This window comes from Schistocerca piceifrons, chromosome 11, assembly GCF_021461385.2.
Source record: "Schistocerca piceifrons isolate TAMUIC-IGC-003096 chromosome 11, iqSchPice1.1, whole genome shotgun sequence".
NCBI classification, from domain to species: domain Eukaryota; kingdom Metazoa; phylum Arthropoda; class Insecta; order Orthoptera; family Acrididae; genus Schistocerca; species Schistocerca piceifrons.
In genome coordinates, this window is record NC_060148.1 from 144,532,976 (window position 1) to 144,551,100 (window position 18,125).

The window sequence follows — 18,125 nt, forward strand, 5'->3', positions numbered from 1 at the left end:
TTTGCAGTGAATTATGGGTGCAAAATGCGATTGCTAATCTGAAGGAAGCAGAAATTGGCGGCCTGAAACTGTCGTCATTTTTCGAAATGCGCCGTCGAAACATCTCTAGGGGTCTTACGAAACACTAGTACCCATAAGAAGTTTTTTGAATCCCATTCCGTCTTATATTTTAGGGTGTCAAGACGATTGTGCAACATGTCTGCTTAATCGTTTAATGTCTCTTGAGTGCACATTCAAAGAACATTTTACCATCAGTAGTTCTCCCCATTCACAATATGTGAACGGGACTGGAAGTGTGAAGGCGTGGCATACTAGTGGCAAGTGAATCACCTTCCGCTTCACTTTATGGTAATGTGGCTTGCTGTGTGTGAAGGTTTTTGTTGGAAACAATTGTCTATTAATTCTTTATTAAATTTATGTCACAGTTTGTGTAATTTATACTCGTGACTAGTTTCGAATGTACGTAGCCACTCATTTACAAGTGCCTATCATAGCAAAAATCACACTTATATACTTAGGTAATCTCCACACAGCACATACTCATACAACAAACAGGGATTGATTTTGTTATATGCATGATACAAACAACACTTGAAACTGCAACAATGAAACAGTGCATCAAAAATTAGATTAAATATATAACATCCAATGACTTAAGCTAGAAAGAACATTCACCTAGCCCAAGCACAAAAATTGATGGCAGAAATATTTGGAGAAAAAGATATGAATGTTTCACGGGAGTACTGTGGTTAAATGAAAGAAAAATTAGAGCAAGAATGGAGTAACTCTTAGACGCTTTTAATGTGTGTATCTGGAGAAAATTGGAAGGTGTGAATAGAACAGATAAAATGAGGAATGAGTTCATGTTATACAGAGTGAATGAACGCGTGAATAGGAAAAGACGCGTACTGAATACAATTAAGAGGAGAAAAAGAAACTGGCTAGAACATTGGATAAGAAGAGGTTGCACAATGTAGAATACACTGGAACGAATGCTGACCCGGAAGAGGACTAGAGGTAGAAGAAATCAGCTACCTGTCAACGTTAAAATACAAGCACCATACACAACAACAAAGAAGATGGCGAAAAATTTGAAGGTCTGGAGAACGTAGAGTTCGCAGTAGTGGATCTGACTTATTGGCTTATCACATCATCATCTTTCATGCTGTCTACCACAAAAGTCAGTTACACAATCCCACCAGCACAACACCGTCGGTCGATAATGTCTAGATTCATTATAAGTACTTTTAAATTTTCTGACTGACATTAAGAGCAAATGCTGTGTAGAGAGTGTAGTCGGTCTGTTTGGGCGGGGTAGTTAACATTAATCGTTATACATCAAATTACACGTGTCGAAATCTGGCATCATATTAATTTTACGCAGTTTACGAAAATGTGTGCATAGGTAGCCCCAACGCCTCAAATGCCACACAACAGTGCTGTGGAAACATGCTATTCCCTCTGTCATGCCAGGGAACTCGAATGGGCGCGGTACCTTACGTAAGCGACAATACAGCCATCTGGCGACTACTGAGTAAGGTACAAATGCGTCTTTATTGGCTGAGTCCAAGGTTACGAGTGTCTTTCTGTCCAGCGTCGGAATAGTTTCTTGCACTGTCTAGAGAGTGTAGTGATAATCAGTCACAGAGTTACGCTTCTGATTTGAAATGACCGAATCAAAGATAGACCTTGATGCTCTGGGAAAGAATCAGCTGAAGAATGTTGCTACGGGGGAGGTAAGTCACGAAAGCCGTGCATTATGTTGTGCTGGGATTGTGCATGTAGTTTCGTACAAACTACGTGCAACCGCCGTTCGATAGAGCTGCTGTTGAATTTAAAACATACATAAGTTTTAGATCACGGTCGGATCTGAGCTCTGCGATTATGGCTATTATCAACTAGAGTAGCGTCCTATATAATGAGCCCGAGATTTAGAATTGAATGGTGTGCGTTTAAGACTTCTGTCTAGTTTTTGCGGTAAGAAAGCAATAAATTTAACTCTCACCGATGACGACCTAGAAATGCACTTGACATTATTACTTACAAAGTTTTTAACAAAAGCGGCCCCCTCATGTGTCTAGTGTGTAACTCACAAAGCCTCATCTTTTGTTTTATTTATATATTTTTTTGCGCGGAAATTTCAGGGAAATATTACTGCTACAGCATACCAAATGCTATTCTTACGTAGATCCTCACTGTTGGTTTTCTTCTGTCAAGTCAATCCATCGAAACATATTTTTGGTTAGCTCTGGTGTTTTTTTTATCTTTTTATTTATTTATTTTTTTAATTGTGGATTCCTTCGTTAAATTTTGCAATCCGAATTTTATTGTGTTTAAGTTTTCCCGACTCATTAACGGGTCTACAGTTGTCATCCCAACCGAGTAGTGCTGGTACTGAAAACTTGAGAACTCGGGTAAGTTTTGGGAATGTTATGTTAGGTATGTTTGATGCGTTTTGAAAAATCGACCTGAAGGAAGACGTTTGCTTGCAATAAATAAAAGTACATTAAAAACTAGAATAGGAAATTTCCTTGGATATTTCTGCGACAGAATAGCTGTTGCAATAGCCCGAAGATGTAAAATACCTGGACAGTATAGAAGCTGTAGCGAGAGATAAGACTGAACATAGTTTTCGGTTGTGTAATTCCTTCTCACGAACTTCGTGAGTCATGCAGTGTGGGTCAGACGAGATTCTTTGGAAGAGTAAAAGAAAACGTTATCTGGTAATACTTACATAACTTGAGAGATAATATCCTCGTAATGCTCCTGCTTTGGGCAGAGGCAGTGATAGAATCGTTTTGAAACAGGAAATTCTTCTGAGAAAACTATTTTTTTCTGACCCTGCATTAACACAGTCTGATTCAGTTCACAGTTTCTGTAATTTACAAATGGATTATTGTGCTTAAACATAAGAACCTTTGATGTGCTTCACCAACAAAAAATTTATCACAAAGTTATTTTCCTTGTGCATATGACCCACAGTCCTTTCGAAGTAGAGCAGTTGTATTACTGTTACATTCCAGCCTTATTAATGCTAATATTAATTTGATAGTGATGTTTTTAACATTATTATTACAGGAAAGAATGTTAGTCATTATTAAAGTTTCACCTACCTAGTTATAATTGTATTCTAGTCATGTAGAAAGAGAACTGAAGTATTAGCCCTCAACATTGAAGGAAGCATTAGAAACACATGGTGGGCCATTTATACCTGAAAAATGCTACCCACATTTCATGGACATTCATTTACTCATAAGGCACATAAAATACCAACCACAATTACATACATATGTTATGCATTTTGAAATACAGGCTGTGCTGCACAGTATACAGTTGTATAGATGGGAGCAGCAAGCAATAAAACAACAAATTTTCCCAAATATAAGTTTGAGAAAGAATGTATGTTTCTGTGTACGTATTACCTTCATGTGCAGTTGGTTTTGTACTGCTGCAAATATGCGTTACATATTCTATACTAAAATATCTGGACTCTTTTTTTGTGTCATTGCCACCAAGCAATGAGCAGTCGTGATCGAACTGGCAAAGGAATGTATAATGAATTGTAGGCATAAAATTTTAAAAGAGAATTTACTGCATCACTTTGTTTTATGTGCATACCATTTGCTTGTAAGTCACAATTGTCAATAAATTTCTGATAAATAAGTCTCGTTCATCTCTGTGCGGTTTCAAAACTGGCAACAAATAGTAATTGTGGCATACTGTGTGTGGTCAGAGAGTTTGTCTTTGTTCTGAAGAGGAAACTTATACAATCTGTTCCTTTGCTTTGGTACCTCTGTCCTACATAACGACAGCCAAAGGATGATTAAAAATGTAATGGTTGCTGATTTTATTTCCATTCACTCGTGTCAGAAATATGCCAAATATATACAGTTAATAGATAGGTGATTACACGATAATTATAGTTGTGTGTGTTTAGATTACAAAAACTAGACAAAGGAATTAATCATATCTGCATTCCAATAACATTTCTTCAAAACTGAGCCGCACATACGGCAAGCAATAGATCTCGTGTGAGCATGAAAATTGCCAGAAAAGGCATTGACTCACACGAGTGACAGTGCGTTATCGGCCACGCTCACTCTCGCTGGCCTCCTAAGCGACGAGTCCTTGCAGCTAGCTGAAAGATGTTCATGTGGCTGTAGCAAGACTTCAACGTTGGAAGTCTTGCATTATCTGGATATACGTTTGAGGCTTTGATGTCTGGGGGATACTTTCCTTTCATTTCTGCCTAGTTTGAGACTGTCGATGGCCAAACAATGGGTGATCTCCGTTGTTCCCAAACTTCAGTCATTCACGATCGACAGCGACTTCTCGACGAGTACTTGGAGGTGCACTGGCAGCGGGACAATATCACAAGAAGTTCACGGAAATAAACTACATCTCTAGCCTGGCAGAACGTGTTGAAGCTGTCACATATGCAAACATACTAAGTAAGAGTGGTGCAAGCATTAAAACCTATGAATTACACACATCATCACTACTCCGAATGGTTACTCTCGCCTGTTGCTGATAGTTATCTGGATCCAGATCTTTACTTTAACTCGGCCAAATCATGTTTTCACCGTAGTGTGTACATGAACTCTCAAAACATGTGCTATTAGGCAACAGACAATCCCAGAGACCACTTTGAGTGGCCTCTGCGCAATTTGAATGTAGGTGTTTGGTGTGCGGTTTCAGATCAACAGATTGTAGGCTCCATTTTCTTTAACACTACGAACTCTCAACGGAATTGTTGCAACCATTCATAACACATCTAATGGAGGAAGAATGAGAGTATGTGTTTTCCAGAAAGATTTTCAGTATCAATGTCATACATCCATGAAGCTTTTGGAGGAAAATGTACAGGTTCCACAAGGTTATAGTCTCACAGGTTGCCTGATCTGTCTACATGTTTTTTATTTGTGGTGTAATTTAAAGTGTAAAATGACAACCCACATACAGCTGAAGAGTTGAAAACAAACATTTACAATGTGGCTGTGGAAATCGCACCAGATGAAACGTGTTGAAATGTGCTGAGTTGTGTATAGAAATTTGTGATGATTATTCCAGTGCCTCCTCTGAACTATTGACCTATTGAATGTTCAATACATTGTGTTTAATAATAATAATTATTATTAATTTTTGTTATTTTTTAGTACTCTTTATTTTGTGTTTAAAATAAGAGTGAATTTTCTGTATGTTGTTTGTAAGACTCTGTAACTCTATTTTGGCCACTGTGTGTCTTTTTTAAGGCTCCACCGTGTTGAGCTAGTCCAAGGTTGTCTGCGTAAATAAAATCTCTTGTGTTGTTTGAGAGTGGTTTGTGATTAGTGTAAGTATTGAATAGTAATGGAGCCAGACTGCTTCTTTGCGGCATTCCATTTTTCTGTATTCTCCATTTACTTAGTTGACATTGAAAGTTAAGAAAAAACTATAATTCTGCAGTAAGGTTGACTCAGTCTGGTAAGTTTGAGGTACATTGCGAGTGCAAACATCTTCTGTAACAATAGATGGTAGTTCACTGTCATATGCAGTGCTGAGGTCAATGAAAGCTATCCCTGTGTTTTGTCAGTTTTCAGATCCATTCTCAGTGTGCCGAGTGATGTTAAGAACTTTTGTGACAGCACTTTTGTTTGTTCTGAAGCCTGCCCGTTGTGGATTGTGGTGTCGATCAATAGCCTGGACGAGTCCGTTGAGTAGCATCCTTTTGGGAGTCTTATATAGGTGATGCAGCAGAGGTCTTGGCCTATAATTCCTTCAGTCTTACAAAGCTATATCAGTTATTCATTTGTTGAACATCGAAATTTCTTTCTATGTTAAAGATGAATACCATCCAAACCAGCAGGTATTCCTAATTTGCAATAGACTATTTCATTTTCTGATTAAGTTTTTCTTTTTCTATTTTTATCTGAAGGTATCTTCCACATAAATTGCCTGGTTTTGGTTTCTTGTTCAGTTTTGCCAGTCATAGGAAATTGATGAGCAATCTGATTGGCAGTTGCATCTTAGTGGGTATTACTCATAGTTGGATCTCTATTGATCTTCATCTCCAGGCCTTTTGACTGCTCCAGTTCTTCCATCCTTGTGCTCTCTCTCTCTCTCTCTCTCTCTCTCTCTCTCTCTCTCTCTCTCTCTCTCTCTCTCTTACCCCCCCCCCCCCCTCCCTTTCTGTTTGACAAGGCTGTAACAGAACATACGCCATGTGGTGGTTCAGTGGTTTCTTCACCCACTGAGTTCTGTTTGAATGGATGGTAGTAATTTTGTAGTTGCAAGATCACATTTGAATTGATACCCTCAATGGAGTTTGTGCGATATCAGCAGGGAATAGAATTACTGAAACTGTTCTTAAGTCTCTGTGAACTGGTCATATGCTTCTGGAGTGGGTTTGATATTTTGGAGCAAGGCATCAGCAAAGAAAAGAATTTTGGGCAATCTGATTTTGTGAAGTTATATCAAAGGTGAAAGGGAACACACTGTGGTCGGATCGCTGAATGAAACTGACACAGGATTGGTCTTTGTTGAGACTTACGAATAGGACTGCGTAATATTTTAGTGCATTGTTGTATTATGCTAAGAGAGAGAAAATTTGGGTGTGGATTAGGCTATATCCTGTTTGCAGGTGGCTGCTGTTGAAGTAAGTTGACAGTCTACTGTCACAAATAAGAGAGAGTTCACTGGAATCTGTCCATTGTTGTAGCAATTCACCATTATTCTCTGCATTCATACCCCATTCAGTTAAAATCTCGTGTCACAAAGTTTAATTTTTGATTCCTCAACTTCACTGGTCCACTGAAGGAGAAAATGGGGTTTAGCTGCTTGTAGACTGGCATAACTATTTTGTGGAAAAGTTTGCTTGTTAAAATTTGTCTTATTTTCTGATGTAAATGTTGTTAACAAGATGAGTTTCAGATTTTGTGAATATGGCACTACCATATTAGCCGATAGATATTTCAGCCAAGAGTTGCAGGCCTCGGCTTCCGGTCGGTGTGTCAGTAGGTTTGTCGGACGCACGCAACGTCGAGATTGTGTTCTCTTCACTGTCTGCTCGGCAACCCGTCTTTACTGGACGAGATGCCTTCGGTACGAAAGGTGACAACTGTAAATTTGGGCACTGAAAGGGAAATCTGTCTATATTTCCTTATCGTGCTGTAGACGGTGAAAATCTTGTCGAAGTATACTGTTTTGAAGATGCTCGTGGATCGGAAGACTCGGCCGATAGGTTTGTGCACTGTCCGAGGAGCACAGTCAGTCGGGCTGTTTGTACTGATTTGTCTGCAGAATTAGTGTATTGCGGCTGTAGGGTAGCTGGTTTCTTCTGTGCTCCCAGTGGCTGCTGATAACAGAAACTTAGTAATTAAGGCTCCAGCTCAACCTTAACAGTCCAAGCTGAGATGGTAACTGAGCAGGCATGCAATTGATTCGCACCAGTTTAGAGTTTAAATCTCGTAGAGGCGTACATTATTTGGCTACAAACAACTGACGTGACACTTTATTACTAGAAGCAGACATAACACCTGTGCAATAAGTGAAACGGTGTATAAAATTTCTTGGGGTGAAAATGAATAGTAACAAACAATGGAGTGATCCAGAGGATCTGTGTTGTCAGTAGAGAAGCAGGATAGGCCATTGAGGACAGCTGAGTGACTTGAAACGTACACTAGTCATCTGATTTCACTGGAGTACAAAATCCTTCAGGGATGTTCAGCCTTTCTAAACCTGTCAGTCTTCTGTCGATTACGTGACAGCGGAGTGGAAACGTGAAAGAACGACTGCAGCTAATAAGATACTGTGCAGACCTCGTATTCCGACGGCAGGGAACCGTCGAGCCTTACGGAGGGCGGTTGTAAAAAAATTGCACAAAATCAGTGGAAGGAATCACTCGTGTGTTTGAGTGCTACCGCCAGCCAGGCAGAGTTTAAAAGAATGGGCAAGCGGCATCTCATAAGCCACACATTTCTATTGTCGGTGCTAAGACACATTTGGGTTGGTGTATAGAGTAATGCTACTGGACAGTGGACGAATGGAAATGAGTAATTCAGGGCGACAGATTATGCTGTACTGTGTGGCAATATGATGGAAGGGCTTGTGTATGGCGGATGTGTGGAGAAAGTTACTTGCCACTGTGTGTAGTGCCAGTAGTGAAGGGCGGAGGAGGCGGTTTACGGTATTATTATTATTTTTTTTTATTTTTTTGTGATTAGGGTGTGGTCTCCTTATTGTCCACAAGAAACTCTTTTAAGTTCGGAAGGATACGAGTACATTCACAATATTGTGTACTGCTTGCACTAGTTTGGAAACAATGATTGATTGTACTAGCATGAGAATGCACCAAATCATAAAGCAGCAGTTACGAGGCAGTGGTGTGTGGACAGTAGCATTCCTGCAACGGGCTGGCTTGCACTGAGTCCCGACCTGAACCAAACGGAATACCTCTGGAACGATTTCGAACATTAACTTCACTCCGGACCGCAGCATCCGACATATGTACCTTGTCTCGTTTTGGCTGCCGAGAGAGAATGGGCTGCCATTCCTCCACAAACATTCCGATACCTCGTCAAAAATGTACCCGGCAGATCTCGGGCTGTCATAAAGGAGAAGGGTGGAGATGATCTGATGCAGATGATCTGTTCAGCCCGTTTTGCTCTGAATTCTATTTATGTGGATACAAAACAGGAGCATTGGCCTCATTTTCGTATTTTCACATAGTCATCTTGTTGAAATATAGTCCGGAGAGTGCACTTAATTTTAAATTTTTATTCAGAAGTAAGAACACTGTGTAAAGAAGGTAATTGCGCATCTTGCACAGGCCTCTTTGTAATACTCACTTTCAATTCCAGTAGATTTACAACTTATGGGATTTTGTTGCTGTCAGTAAAAATGTGTACCAACTTAATTGTGATTTACAGTATTAAAGGAAAAATGCAGAAACTGTTTATAGACTTTGATCCCCTTGTCTGAAGTTCAAAGTGAAGTGTACTGTGATGCATTCCTTCAGTGAGCATCTAACATAAAGTGAGAGTTTGCAAATTAAAACATATACAAAAGGACATTAAAAATATAAATCATTGGTTGCTTCTGCAAATTTGCCATTTATCTAAATTTGATGATTCCAGGGCTCTGTAGCAGTGTTTGTTGAAACAGTGTGTAGTGTATTGTAAACAGATGTCTGTTATTACAGATGTACGTAACTATTTTCTTTCAAAACTTCCTGTATGGTTAAGTAAATGGAGGGTTACTATAAATTATTCAATGAACTGGGGATGAAGCCCGACCAACAGGGAATTTCGTGCATTGAGTGAAAATAATAGTGCATTGAGAATGGCTAGCTTCTAGCCGAAATCTAGATCTGCACAATAAAATTTAAAAAGGAAGACCTATCGCTGCAATCTATAATTTACAAGTTAATATAACAGTCGCAGAGTGCAACAGCTTTCTGAACGGATGAATTATTCATTTGTTTTCGAAGTTCTCTCTGTTTCCAAAGTATTATATGTGCAGATATGATTGATGCACAAATAGAATTGTAAACTCGGAGATTGCATCGTGCATATCAGTTGGCGATAAGTCCAGTGCCTCGACAAAATGTCAAAGTGAGAAGAGTTTTACGTACTAGACTACACGAGAGGAATATTTTGCCTTCGAGCTGATATTCTGCAGGGAACCGAGCCCCCCCCCCCCTTTTTTTTAAGTGTTTTTCACCACAGTTTGAGAGTGTGGGGCACTGAGAATCTTCATGAAATTGTGGTGCACGAATGAGATTTGCTGAAGGCTTACTTTTTGTTTGCAGCATCGCAGGTGTAGCTGTACTTACTATTTTTCTTCTGCGAGAAGACTGTGTTGGGTAGCTTTTAACTCGACATTTTGCGTTGACAGTTTCCAAATCTGACTACAGATTTCAAGAATTTCGCCTTCTGACAGAACGCTTTGTCAGAGCACCGATGTTCATTGCCAGATTGGATGTAGTGGTACAGATGGTGGGGCTTTGTTCCGTAGGCTCCCCCGGTTGCCTCACCTAACGCCTTGTGACTTTTTCTTTTGGGGATTTGATTTGGCTTTTCTGGTGTGAGTGGGTGTTTGGTTACTACCATCAGTGACTTGTGTGTGTTTTCTGCAATTGTGGGTGCATCCTAGTGAGAGATTCTGAAGAGAGACTCTAGATTGTGAGTTGGACTGTCAGGGCACGGAACTGTGTTTTGTTATGCGTGGAGTTTAGTTTAGAATCTGAGCTTGTGGTTATCACTCGTGTACTGATAGATAAGTTGGAAAAGGGATAGTCTTACTAGGTGAACTCACATTTTACTTCATTAAGGACCACCGTTCAGTAGGAAGCTGTATCTTGTCAAGTCAGTCTGCTATGGAAAATATGTCTGGAGTGTAGCATATGTTATTACTGTGATTTGCCTGATATTTGTTATGTTTACCTCAAATTACGTATCTACCCTCAACCAATTGACTATTGGATCACCAGTGAAGTGGATTGACTGGTCACTAAGACATCAGAGCGTAAAGCAGACAGTGTACAGTTCGACCGTGAGACATCTGTGAGCCAAGTTTTTATTGAACGGTCGTACATTATCCAGAGGAAGTTAAGTTCCAGCCTACTGTGTGTGGCTCACGGTAGGCATTTTTATCCACGTGTGTCACATATTCGTAGTAGTATGTGGCATGTAGCATTTTTGCGCCAAAATTAGAATAATACACGCAAATGGCTGCATTCGACGGAAATAAAATAAGATTACTTGACAGCAGAAAAACTTTTTTGTCACTAAGCTAGAAGGAAGTAGTGTTAACAGGTCTCTGCTATTGGAATAGATGGTGTGTATAGTGTGCTGTGTGGTCTGCTTCTATCAGTGAACTGACTTCAATTTAGATGATTGTAAGGCAGATGTTTGAGGTATGTTGGTCTGGTCTGAAACAAAAGTTGTCTGATTTTTACTATTTTTATCATTTATTGTAACTTTTATACAAGGTATGGCACTATATCTGGCTTCAGAAGAGTGGGTTTTACCCTAAGTGGCCAGCTCAGCATCTGTGGCTGCCGCAAATGAGATTCTGCTGTCAACATGCTGCATCACTCTGGCTCTTGACATGAAACAGAAAAATGTTTCTTATAATTTTGTAATACACAAATAAAACCTTTTTGATACATAAAAAATCAGTTTAAGAAATATTAAACTACTGCTGTGTCTCCACACGAGCAATTGCTGAGGTAGGAAGTAGAATACTTTGAAAGCTGTAGTATCTTGTCACATTACAAAGGTTGCAGTTTATAAAAGACATCATATTTACACCAGTGGCTGTAACACTTTTTTTTATTTCACAATTGCAATTTCGGATTTAGGCCATTATCAAGTGAAGATGTCTACATCTACATGACTACTCTGCAATTCACATTTAAGTGCTTGGCAGAGGCTCCATCTAACCACAATCGTACTATCTCTCTGCCATTCCACTCCCGAACAGCGCGCGGGAAAAACGAACGCCTAAACCTTTCTGTTCGAGCTCTGATTTCTCTTATTTTATTTTGATGATCATTCCTACCTATGTGGGTTGGGCTCAACAAAATATTTTCGCATTCGGAAGAGAAAGTTGCTGACTGAAATTTCGTAAATAGATCTTGCCGCGACGAAAGACGTCTTTGCTTTAATGACTTCCGTCCCAACTCGCGTATCATATCTGCCACACTCTCTCCCCTATTATGTGATAATACAAAACGAGCTGCCCTTTTTTGCACCCTTTCGATGTCCTCCGTCAATCCCACCTGGTAAGGATCCCACACCGCGCAGCAATATTCTAACAGAGGACGAACAAGTGTAGTGTAAGCTGTCTCTTTAGTGGACTTGTTGCATCTTCTAAGTGTCCTGCCAATGAAACGCAACCTTAGGCTCGCCTTCCCCACAATATTATCTATGTGGTCTTTCCAACTGAAGTTGTTCGTAATTTTAACACCCAGGTACTTACTTGAATTGACAGCCTTGAGAATTGTACTATTTATCGAGTAATCGAATTCCAACGGATTTCTTTTGGAACTCATGTGGATCACCTCACACTTTCCGTTATTTAGTGTCAACTGCCACCTGCCACACCGTACAGCAATCTTTTCTAAATCATTTTGCAACTGATACTGGTCTTCGGATGACCTTACTAGACGGTAAATTACAGCATCATCTGCGAACAACCTAAGAGAACTGCTCAGATTGTCACCCAGGTCATTTATATAGATCAGGAACAGCAGAGGTCCCAGGACGCTTCCCTGGGGAACACCTGATATCCCTTCAGTTTTACTCGATGATTTGCCATCTATTACTACGAACTGCGACCTTCCTGACAGGAAATCATGAATCCATTCGCACAACTGGGACGATACCGCATTGGCCCGCAGCTTGATTAGAAGTCGCTCGTGAGGAACGGTGTCAAAAGCTTTCTGGAAATCCAGAAATACAGAACCAACCTGAGATCCCCTGTCGATAGCGGCCATTACTTCGTGCGAATAAAGAGCTAGCTGTGTTGCACAAGAACGATGTTTTCTGAAACCGTGCTGATTACGTATCAATAGATCGTTCCCTTCTAGGTGATTCATAATGTTTGAATACAGTATATGCTCCAAAACCCTACTGCAAACAGACGTCAATGATATAGGTCTGTAGTTTGATGGATTACTCCTACTACCCTTCTTAAACACTGGTGCGACATGCGCAATTTTCCAATCTGTAGGTACAGATCTATCGGTGAGCGAGCGGTTGTATATAATTGCTAAGTAGGGAGCTATTGTATCAGCGTAATCTGAAAGGAAGCTAATCGGTATACAATCTGGACCTGAAGACTTGCCCGTATCAAGCGATTTGAGTTGCTTCGCGACCCCTAAGGTATCTACTTCTAAGAGACTCGTGCTAGCAGCTGTTCATGTTTCAAATTCTGGAATATTTCATTCGTCTTCCATGGTGAAGGAATTTCGGAAAACTGCGTTCAATAACTCCGCTTTAGCGGCACAGTCGTCGGTAACAGTAACATAGGCACTGCGCACCGAAGGTATTGACTGCGTCTTGCCGCTTGTGTACTTTACATATTAGGCCATTTTAGACTGACATGGCCTAATAGCCATAACATCTTCGCTTGATGATGACCTAAGGCAGAAACTGCAGTCGTGAAATAAAGTGCTACAGTCGCTGGCATAAATATGATGTCTTTTATAAAGTTCTACGTGACTGTGAACAAAAAATTAGTTAAAAGGTTGCAGTGTTCCTTGTGGTTTTGTTCACTGGCTCATCTGTGCCAGACTTTCAAATAGTAAGAGGAAACCTCACATATCGCCATTTATTTTGTTAGACAGTGGTAATATTCCCTTTCTTTACATTTAAAATTATTTTTCTCTTTAATTGCAGATTCTTCAAATGATTTGATGTAAAAACAGGAGACAGTTTCAAGATTAGCGATAGTTATTTATAAAACTTAAGTTTTCTATTATTAAGCCAGAGGCAATAATCAATCGTCAATATTGTAGTTATTGGTTGTTTTCTCTTAATTCTGTAATTATATTTTTTGATTGCTTTTTTTTCTCCTCAATAATTAACGATACTTTTATACTCGGAGTTGTAACGTCTCATAAGTCGCACGGCTCTGAGAGGAGGAATAAAATTGTGTGAATGTTTCGAATTAATGCCTTTGTAAATATATTGGAAATATAAATTTATAAATGCTTGCCTGATGTAGCTGAGGTGAGAGAAACGTGTGTCGCTGTCACTATTTGTAACGCTAAGATAGGGTCGGGCGACTCTCCCCGCAACATCACTTTGGCGGGCATATGCCTGAGCTAATTTTGTCAGAGACAGCAAAGGACTTGGAAGAGCAGTTGAACAAAATGGATAGTGTCTTGAAAGGAGGATATAAGATGAACATCAACAAAAGCAAAACGAGGATAATGGAATGTAGTCGAATTAAGTGGGGTGATGCTGAGAGAATTAGATTAGGAAATGACACTTAAAAGTAGTAAAGGAGTTTTGCTATTTGGGGAGCAAAATAACTGACGATGGTCGAAGTAGAGAGGATATAAAATGTAGACTGGCAATGGCGAGGAAAGCATTTCTGAAGAAGAGAAATTTGTTAACATCGACTGTAGATTTGTCAGGAAGGCGTTTCTGAAAGTATTTGTATGGAGTATAGCCATGTATGGAAGTGAAATATGGACGATAAATAGTTTAGACAAGAAAATAGAAGCTTTCGAAGTGTGGTGCTACAGAAGAATGCTGAAGATTAGATGGGTAGATCACATAACTAATGAGGAGGTATTGAACAGAATTGGGGAGAAGAGGAGCTTGTGGCACAACTTGACTAAGGGATCAGTTGGTAGTACATGTTCTGAGGCATCAAGGGATCACCAGTTTAGTATTGGAGGGCAGCGTGGAGGGTAAAAATCGTAGAGGGAGACCGAGAGATGATTACACTAAGCAGATTCAGAAGGATGTAGGCTGCATTAGGTACTGGGAGATGAAGAAGCTTGCACAGGATAGAGTAGCATGGAGAGCTGCATCAAACCAGTCTCAGGACTGAAGACAACAACAACAACAACAATGCCTGAGCTGTGCCGTGCTGTTCCAGGTGGTGGAGATGTCGTCGCTGTGGGCGACCCAGCCCCTCGTCGCAATCTTCTTTCGGCGCTGGGGGTGCATCTTCTGCCGGCTGTGGGCCAAAGAGGTCAGCAAGATTGCACCCCAACTCCAGAAGAATGGCGTTCGCCTCATCGGGGTAGGTGTCGAGGACATCGGCGTGCAAGAATTCAGTGACGGGAAATTCTTTGACGGAGGTGAGTGGCCGGACACAGCTGTTTATCTCGGCCAGCTGGCCATTTGCCGCACGCATTTTTCCCCGATAACTACAGCTTTGCGGTCACTGTATGTCCTTGTGAATTCCGCGTGCACTTTGCCTAGTTGACTTGCTTCGGATGTCGTGTGAACGATGTTAAGAGTTACTCCACTTAAAAATGTTCCTCAAATAATGGTGTGCGCAGAATTTGCACGGCTGCCATCTGATCGTATTTTCATCGGTTTTCCTGTATATTCTGAGCCCGAGTAAAATTTGGTTCTCCGTTACTGAATTCACTGGCTGTGGGCGTTTTACAAATGGCAAATCTTAATGTTTCAAGCAGCACCTCAAACGAATGGATCTGCATCTGTGCAATTTGATTACGGTGTCAGTCTTCACCTACATATTCACCCTTAGATGCAAAACGTGTCGCCGGCAGTGGACGACTCGGTGGAGACCGCAGTTGTGGAGGTCTGCTATTTGGCCGTTCAGGGAGTGTTGCACCTCAAAAATTGATACACCACCTTTCTGGAAGTACCGGCTTCGCAACGGTTTTGTTGTCCGAGAAAAGTCCCTGGGTATTGTATTGGTGTAATATGTGGGCAAATTTGACAGCGCAGAGGCAGCGCGAGTGACTGTGTCCTGTGCAGGATGAGCTGGAGCGTCGTCGTGTGTCCCTTGCGAACATAATGTGTTAGCACTACAACGAGGTGGTCCTAAGAATACTCAGCATCACCTTGCCCGATGACAACTGGTCCTTTGCCCCTTTTGGCTGCGATGAATCCACGAGTTTCCATCAATTGCATAGATAATGTTGTCAGGAAGGAGAACACTTAAAAGCTGCAACAGGTCTACTAGAGAGACTGCGTACACCGTGCTTGTCTGGCATCTGCTAGAGTATTGCTTGTTCTACAGACCTGTTACCAGTTAGGATTGTCAGAGGGCACCAAAATAGTTCAAAGAAGGGCACCTCGTTTTGTATTATCGCAAAATACAGGAGTGTGTGCCACAGTTGGGGTGTGTTCGGGTGACAGTCGTTAAAACGAGGGTGTAATTAATTGCAGTGAGTTCTTTCGACAAATTTTCAATCACCAGCTTTCTCCTCGGAATACAAAAATAGTTTTTTGGCACTCACCAACATACGGAGAAACGATTGCCGTACTGAAGTACAGGAAATTGGAGCTTATACAGAAAGATTTAAGTGTTAGTTTTTCCTGCTCACTGTTAGTGTTTGGAACAGTAGAGAAATAGCTCGAATCTGGTTTGATGAACCCTCTGCCGGTCACGTAAGTGTGAATTGCAAAACACTCGCGTAGATGCAGACATTGAGAGAAATAATTCCTGGACAGCAATAGAGTTCTGTGGATCATCCATCATTCCGTAATGTTTCGCATTTAATGGAGACTATGTAGAAGACTAACACTGCAGCAAAATTTTGTAGTGGCATCTCTATTTTTATCGAGGTCATAGTTACACAGGATGTATACACGTCAGGACAAACCAGGAAATCGGGGAGGAAAAGCGAGAAATTTTTTTTTTCATCAGGTAAAATTATTAGAATTTTTTAAATTTCCAGCACCCTCTACAGGAGAGTAATACTGCAGCAGTAAAATCTGCTTTCAATGAGAATGACATTACTGTTTACATTTCTGACAGGTTGTGGGAAAATATTGTGAATGGTGGAATGAGAAGCGTTACTTTGAAAGTAAATTTCTGTTTACGCAATGTTCATGTGAGAATGTGTGATGTTGTTAAATCACAGAGTGTTGTCTTTCATTCTGAACTTAACACTTTAAGGACCAGGTGCTTGGAAAAATTTTGGGCTGGGAACTTATTTATTTGCGTAGTTCCACACCATAGCAGTATTACTGATTTTCCTAAGCAATTATCCTCCTGCAACCTAATTCTAGTCACGTGTTGCCTATCTAACGGGTTCCAGGGGCAACAAAAAGGTCTTGCATTAAAGGTTTTGACACAATAAGATGAGTAATGCAGGTAGAAACTGTCGGTTTGTCTTGACGCAATGTAACAGACGGCACACGAATTGCTGGACTATATTCATTCGGTATTTGAGAACTTTAAACATTTTATACCTATACTATCTCACTGACACCTCACAAAACGACGAAAGGGGAGCGTTCACGACTCGAATTATTGACGTGCAGTCAGACTTTGGCATCGGGCACGACATTTTAATGTATTACTTCTTTACTACCGACTGCATTCACTTTACACAGTTAAGGAGACACGATGCTGTAAACAGTGAAAATTTAGCTTTTGTTTAAAATGGAGCACACGTTACACATACTATATTTGTGCAGTGTGAATAATGAGAGCACTTAGCAACTCCCAGGGAACTTGAAGCGTAATTTCAGACCTTCCTAAACATTTTTCTCACTTACATGCTTAGTCATATATTTAACACATTAACTAAGTCGCACAATAATCGGGCGTTTGGAGCTGTTTTATACACGAGAGTTCAATTCGAGGTATCGTGGATTTGCTGCTTAGTAAGAGGAAACCTCTTATATTGGAGCATAGAATGTGCACATTTCTCTTCAATAAGGGCACTGGTAACAAAGCCTTTGATTACCCTTAAAACCAACCTCGTCACAGTCAGAACCGATGTCATTCGGTCCTAAAGAAACACAATATCTGGTGAGACTTCACTGCATTTTTCTCTCTTTCACTCTTAATCATAGTTTTTGTGTGCGTGTGTGTGTGTGTGTGTGTGTGTGTGTGTGTGTGTGTGTGTGTGTGTGTGTGTGTGTTACTGTACAAAAGACGAATGTCAGTATCGTGGGTTCAGTGTGCTAAGATTTATTTGTATTTAATCTTTTCGTTCCAGAGCTTTTTGTCGATGTCGAGAAGAAAACCTACAAGTTCCTGTCATTCAAGAGGTTCTCCATGTTCAGTGTTCTGGCCGCACTGTTCACGAGTGAATCCAGAGCTGCTATCGCAAAGGTAAGAGATCGTGTGTCGAGATAGGATTACATTTGTTTGTAGTTGAAATGCGCATAGAGATTCGGTTATCGGAAGAGGCATCGCTTGACAGTTCAGATCCCACCTGCTGGTACATTTCAGTTTTGAAGTTCTGCAACACTGTTTGCCTTTAAAGTTGTACCGTGGGACCTGAATCTGCTCGCGCTTTTGCCGAAAGCTAAATGTCACTCGGTCATCTTCCACAAATGTGCTGAGCCATCCGCAGCTCGTGGTCGTGCGGTAGCGTTCTCGCTTCCCACGCCCGGGTTCCCGGGTTCGATTCCCGGCGGGGTCAGGGATTTTCTCTGCCTCAAAAGTTGTTTCACATATGTACAGAGAGATGT

The 18,125-nt window shown here is 40.7% G+C and overlaps 1 protein-coding gene across 1 annotated transcript in view; it reads left to right on the forward strand.

The window, feature by feature from the left end:
- Positions 1-1,548: 1,548 nt before the first annotated feature.
- LOC124719984 (prostamide/prostaglandin F synthase-like) overlaps positions 1,549-18,125 on the forward strand; it is a 46,634-nt gene continuing 30,057 nt past the window's right edge. Inside the window, exons 1-3 of the mRNA XM_047245210.1 lie at positions 1,549-1,736; positions 14,596-14,800; positions 17,648-17,763. Coding sequence (XP_047101166.1) covers positions 1,668-1,736; positions 14,596-14,800; positions 17,648-17,763 — 390 coding nt within the window. The 5' untranslated portion in view covers positions 1,549-1,667. The remainder of the gene's footprint in view (positions 1,737-14,595; positions 14,801-17,647; positions 17,764-18,125) is intronic.